At 34.6% G+C, this 6,607-nt stretch overlaps 1 protein-coding gene across 3 annotated transcripts; it reads right to left on the bottom strand.

Moving 5' to 3' along the window:
• Nucleotides 1–521: 521 nt before the first annotated feature.
• On the bottom strand, nt 522–3,917 carry LOC103341620 (B3 domain-containing transcription factor VRN1-like). 3 transcript variants are annotated; one of them, XM_089043483.1, is made up of 6 exons: nt 3,678–3,917; nt 3,029–3,569; nt 2,748–2,917; nt 2,149–2,594; nt 1,386–1,548; nt 522–1,268 (listed from the first exon to the last, which is right to left on the bottom strand). In XM_089043483.1, exons 1-4 carry the CDS (start codon nt 3,765–3,767, stop codon nt 2,328–2,330), a joined length of 1,068 nt encoding a protein of 355 aa, XP_088899609.1. In that variant the 5' UTR covers nt 3,768–3,917; the 3' UTR covers nt 522–1,268; nt 1,386–1,548; nt 2,149–2,327. The 3 variants fall into 3 exon arrangements, with proteins under 3 accessions (XP_088899609.1, XP_088899610.1, XP_088899612.1); XM_089043484.1 differs by having other exon boundaries at nt 1,390–1,548; XM_089043486.1 differs by lacking the exons at nt 522–1,268; nt 1,386–1,548 and having other exon boundaries at nt 2,227–2,594; nt 2,770–2,917.
• Between the last annotated feature and the right edge of the window lie 2,690 nt (nt 3,918–6,607).

The raw sequence follows: 6,607 nt of genomic DNA, 5'->3' as shown, positions 1-6,607 counted from the left end.
GTCATGGTTCAATTTTTTTTTTTAGTGAGCTTAGCCATGATTCATTTCAATGACGGTGAATAAACCATAATACAAGATGGGATATCAAAGTAGAGCCCTAACCATAAAGAAAAAAGATCTCTTTGCTTGTTGCTTGATATAATGAGGGAAGAAAGAATTGGAGACATTTTGTTTCCATCTTTCCAATACTTTCATAAAGTCTGGTGTAAATTAGCAGAACTTTTGGTAGTAAGAATTAGCTTTAAAAGTATTGAAAATTTATTTATTTAACAAAGCTTTTAAAAGCCATTAACATTTTGGATATCGCAAAACTTTTAAATACTCTTTAAAACTCACAATTGAATACAACTAAACTTTTAAAGACTATTTAAAAATCACAATTGAATACCTTCAGACTTTTAAAACTTATTTAGTGTCAAGTATTCGAGTATAGAAGGGCAAAAGTCCAAGTAATGCAGAACGCCAAAAAACTCAAACGTCAGTAGTGCCACTCTCAGATAAAATTCTAATGCCAGAAAATGAACGTAAAATTTGAATATTAAGTTTAGCCAGCAAATTAAGAAATTCATCTGCCTTGGGGACACAGAATCATCCATCATTAAATGAGGGCATGATACAAAGTGTGAATTGGCTTCAGAATACAGAGGGATCTTGTTAGTTTGATAGGGCTGATAATCTCACGAGCACATTCTGTACGGAAAGAAAGGAGAAACTAAAAAAACCACAGGACTGATACATCTTGCAATTACAGGAAGGAGTCTGATTTGTCCAATTGGTTAACTGACTTAAACAAAAAAGACTTAAAGATCAATAATCAATTGATAAGGACTTTTCACCAGATTTTCAAGATCTTTTCACCACCCTTGTTTTTCTTGGGGGTGGAAACTTGTCCGTGATTTCAACAGAATCATCACCAGAATCATCACTCGAATCGTTACTAGAATCATCACTCGAATCCCCATCTTCATTATCAGTTTCTTCCTTCGTAGGTACTATTTGCTCCCCATCGTTGTGCACTTTGCACCTTCTCCAGAGCGGAAAATGACAAGATCAAACAAAGGTGTACTTTTGCTGGAAATCAACACAAAAAGACACAAATCACCAACTTCCAAATGATTGTCACGCACAACGTCCATCCAACCACGCCTGAATCTGGGCCTTCCTTTGCTCAAACCAACAGACCAAGTTCTCCCATTCGAAACTTGAAGGATGACTTCCCAGGAATGCTTAATACTAGGAGATAGCTTGTAAAACTTGGATGGCAACCACTGAAACAAAAAAACAAACCAAGGAAATGTTTGAAGGCGGAGAATATTAATGATTAGTAACTGATATAAATAAACAGAATTTGTTATGGCTCAGCAGGTGGCCTATAGAATGCTTACCAACCTCCAACGACCATTGATGTAACTGGGCCTAATTGAAACAATAAAAGAAGAAGGGTTTTGCAATCTGAAAGCATTCGCTCTGTCAAGAGCTGTAGCTTTTCCAGTTCGATTGCTATAGATGTGCCTCCACCACCTTTTTAAGTTGGAAAATCATGTCTCCCTGTGAAAATTTACAAGTATATCACAAGCAAGAACAGAAATGCAGGAAACACAATAAGATAATAAAATAGAATCATATAAGTTCCTATATTTTCGCTTCTAATTTAGAACAATGTGAATCTTCGTTTTCCATTGCCTTCTGAAGCATCATTGGTTCTCTGAAGAGCCAGAGCTTTTTCACATTTAGTCAATGGATACTTCCTCCCGAGAACATCAGTTGTTCGGTTTAGGAATATTTGACTGCTAGACAAGCCTCCTAAATCTTTCTTTGTGGGCAGATCATAGATTATAATCGGATATTACAAGAAAAATAAGGTTGCATCTTAATTAAAAAGAAGGTAAACTATAAAAAAAAATAACAAATATACATTCCATACTTTTGATTTCTGATTTTTGTGAAATGACTTGATTAGTTGTGGTTCCCTGATCTTAAAATAACCAAAAAGCTTACAATCAATAAGTGTGCACAATGTACTTAATTCACACCTCAGCACATTCCTCACTTACCTAGAGATGTGTTGCCTGCCTTCACAAAAGTTAAAAACAAAAGAACAGATAATGAATACGTAATGAATTCACAAATTAACAGCTGATTGTTTACCTGGAGACAAGGGGCAATTTGCAGCTTCTTCTGTGGTCCGGAAAAAGACAACATCAAATGAAAGTTTCACGTCCTGGATCAAGCTAAAGACACACACATCATTCACTTCCAAATTGTTGTCCCTTACAAATCCCAACCAACCATACTGGAATCGAGCTATTGATTTTTCATATTTGAATTTAACAGACCAAGTCAGCTTCTTTTGTAGTCCGGAAAAAGACAACATCAAATGAAAGTTTCACGTCCTCGATCAAGCTAAAGACACACACATCATTCACTTCCAAATTGTTGTCCCTTACAAATCCCAACCAACCATACTGGAATCGAGCTATTGATTTTTCATATTTGAATTTAACAGACCAAGTTCGTCCATCTGAAACCCGAAGGACAACATTACCAGCAGGGTGCTCAATAAGATGTCTCTTGGCAAACCCGGATGGCATTGGCTTAAAAGAAATGGAAAACAGGAAATTAAGACAGTAAGATTTTGAAGAAATAGAGCATTAATTTTGTTATTGTTCTTAATTATTTTCATGCTTGCATCTTTGACTGAAGTTAGAGGATTGTAGCGGTTGTAACTTGTTTGTAGATACGCTTACCAAAAAACTTTGTTTGACATACCAGGGTTGCATGACAACCCTGAAAGAAGGGTTTACAGATTTGAAAGCAATAGCTCTCTGAAGAGCTATAGCTTTTCCACTCGTAGTTGATATATGCATCCTCCCAACACCATCTTTGACCTCTGATGGTACTAATGGAGATTTGTCCCCTGTTCAAGATTATAATAGGATTTATTGCAAGCTAGAACATAATGAGACAAATTACAATAAAGGTAAGAAACAGAAGCAAAAAAAAAAAAAAAAAAGTATATATTCCTTACTTTTCATTTCTGATTTGGAGCAATCTGAGGCCTTGTTTCTCAGTGACTCTTCAAGCATCATTCCACTCGAACGTGTTCTCATTTTTCTGTGCGGTTGAGAACATGGCAATGGAGATTTCTCCCGTGCTTTTCTTGGGCAGGGTGGAAAAACATCCAAGATTTCAACAGATTCATTATCAGCATCATCTTGTTCTTCTTCTTCTTCAGAAACATCCAAGATTTCAACAGATCCATCATCAGCATCATCTTGTTCTTCAGAATCAGTTTCTTCCATCTCAGGCTTAGGATATTCAATTTCTGTAGCAGTTCTATCAAATATCAACACATGGAAGTTGGAGTTCCCTTCATATCCAAAGACTAGCCAACTACCATAGTCAAGAGAGCAAAACTTTGAGAACTCTGGCCAACCCTTGTCAAACCAAACCTCACCATTGTTGCATCTTCTGAGCTCTATTTCCATTTCCGCACCATTTGGAAGCTTAAGATGTACTGGACTTGATAAATTCTCTCCATATTTCATCAAAAACCTCATTGGAATTTTCTGCAGAACAGAACATGTTGAGAGAAAACATTATTAGCATATAGTAATAGAGAGAGAGAGAGAGAGAGAGAGAGAGAGAGAGAGAGAGAGAAAGAGAGAGGTGCTTACAATTCTGATTTTAGAACTGTCCTCTAGAATGATCTTGAAGAAGTGGGGTAACGAAGCTGAAAATGTTGGAGGGTCAAGAAGAGAAGCCATGGCTGAATTAACTCAAAAGCTTGATTGAGAGATGTATTTCTTTGAATGAGTCTAATGGATGCATGTTTTAAGTTGCCGACTAGACGGAGTTGATCTAGTTCACGAAGCTCGAAACGGAATCTAATCGTTTCAATCAACTCAAGAGACTACTTCAGTCGGTACTTATTACAACCCCTGCCTGTTGATTGATTTTATTTATTTACTAGCCCTTGGCATGTGTCAATTGGCTTTTTTATTATTATTTTTTCTAATTTATATAATTAAGAAAAGTATGATTTATTATCTGATTTTAATTTTAATTTTAATTTTTTTAATATTAAAAAATATGAATTTATCATATTATCCTCATTTAATTAATATTTTTAATTTTTAATGTTTGAATTAAACAATGACATTTTTTGATATTTTGAATGTTTCACCATTCCCTACCTTTTGCTTTATATATATAGATTATTCATGTTTTTTAGCTATCTCTTCTTCTTTTTTATTTTGAGATATAGTTATTTCTTCATATTAAAACAAAAAACATAAGGGAGTTTTTTTTTTTTTTTCCATTTTTGCTTTTTGAGAATGATAAAGATATTATAATATTTATGGTTAATTGGTGATTTGGCCCTTGAAATTGTACCTAACTCTCAATTTACCCTCTATTCTTTTTTTTTAATTTTTATAGAAAATTAAGGATATGAACTTTTTCTTTTCATCAATTTCCCCCATACCGTCTAAATTATCAACATTTCATTTAATTTTTTGTTAAATCATTGTACCACAACCATCACACACTCTCTCTCTCTTCCCCTAAACCCCAGGTCCATCCCTGACACCCACCTCACCACAACTTCTCTGCTCCTGATGCGGTTTTTGATCAAATAGATTTGGGTTTTTTGGTGTGTTCAAATATGTGCATATGGGTTTTTTTGTTCAAATATATGGTGGTGGTTTTGGTGTTGTATGGGATGTGTTTGATTTTGGGGAAGAAGAGGGTTGGTCTAAGGCTTATAGGAAGTAGGGTTGGTAAGCAGAAATTCACAGGCTAATAAGGAGTGGGGTTAGTCTGAGGATGACATTCTCTCTACTCTTTATTTTATTTTTTTTAATGAAAACTTTATTTCTATCATTATTGATTATTATTTCAAATTTCAAATTATTTTATTTCATTCTAACAGAGAAATGACCAATTTGCCCCTATATTTAATGGCAAATTGGATTAAGTGTTGAGATAAAAAAAAAAAGTTTGTATCGTTGATTTTCTATATAAAAAAAAAATAGGGGATAAATCAAAAGCTAAGAGCACCCCAGCAGCTTTGCCCGAGCAGGAGGGGGCTTAGGCCCACTTTTGGCTCCAGCACACCAGGCAGTTGATGGGGTCCACAAGCCTGGACAGGGCAAAGGCAAATCTTGCATGGGCTCTTGCTTGGTTTTTTTTTTTTTCTAGAGGTTCTTGCCTGGTTTGCTGACGTCATTAATGACGTCAACAACTAAATTTTTTTTTAATAAAATCGAAAAAAATACCAAAATTTTCAGATTTTTTATTATTTATAAATACCTAGTCCTATTTTTCACTTCTCATGCCAAAATTAATGGTTTAAGTATAAAAAATATATAATTAATTAAAATTAATAGTAATTGCCCTTACCCTTGCTATTTAGGGTGGAAAAAAAAGGCAAGGCTGGCACTATTCACGTGAATAGTGTCAAACCTTGCCTTGCATTTGCCTTACTATTGCCCTTTGGGGTGGAGGTGCTCTAAGTACAAGTTTAAGGGGCAAATCACCAATTAACCCTAATATTTATGATATTTGGGTGATTGGTCAGGGAGAACATGTTTACTTTAGAACCCATGATCAAAGAATTGGTGTTTGGTAATAAATTTGGTCAAAATAAATTGTGCATGTGTAATGGTTGTACGGATGAGAATGTCCTTAGTGGTTGGACCCAAGCATTGTCCTTTTCTCCGTTTTCTTCTTGCACCTACCTAGGAGTGAAGTAGATGGAAAGTTTAGTGTAATTGAAAAGACATAATAATATGCACAAAACAAATTTGTACATGTACATCGCGTTTAAGTCATCAATAACCTACCAATATAGTTTGGTATTTTATATCACCTTGGTTACATCTTATTGCCATCCAAAATCACAATATACTTCTCACTCAATCGATTCAGACTTGAATATAGCATCTACTTTGTGACTTTATACCTCACAATTTTGATTTCAACTCAAGACTTCTCCCAATTTGTCGCTCTCCCCTCTTCAATTCTCAATGAACAATATGATCTTGACCTATCATTTGTTCAATTTTTGGTCGATCTAAACCATAATAGCACAATATACTCTAACTTGTTGAGTTAGAGGAAGAAAACTAAACATGCTTTCTAGAAAAATTAAAATAAAAACTGCGCACTTAACAGAAAATAAAGAATTGTCTATAAATTATAAATTTTGGAAAACACAATTAGTAATTTGGCTAAAACTTTTTCTCAATGACTAAATTAAATTTTTGTGTAAAACTCAATGAGAAAAAGATAAAAAGAATAGAATATAAGTAAAAGGGATATTGAAGAAACTGGAAATGTCTATAATAGTGGAGATATTATAGAATATCGGGGAAACCATGGGACCAAGACGATGCATCCCTTTTACTCATATTCGGGTCTGCTACCATTGGTGGGCATCCATAGGAAATGTCTATAATAATAGGGAAACCATGAGATATTCAGAAATGTGAGCAAAAAGGTTTGATTTGCAATTTATAGACAGCGCCGACTATTGCAAGAGATATCTTGGTTTATGTGTATGAGATAAGAAGATCTGAAGATGAGTAAAGGGAAAGGGAAAGGA

This window comes from Prunus mume, linkage group LG8 (genome assembly GCF_029339155.1).
Source record: "Prunus mume cultivar Tortuosa linkage group LG8, ASM2933915v1, whole genome shotgun sequence".
Classification (NCBI taxonomy): Eukaryota; Viridiplantae; Streptophyta; class Magnoliopsida; order Rosales; family Rosaceae; genus Prunus; species Prunus mume.
This window is presented reverse-complemented; position numbering and strand designations above follow the sequence as displayed.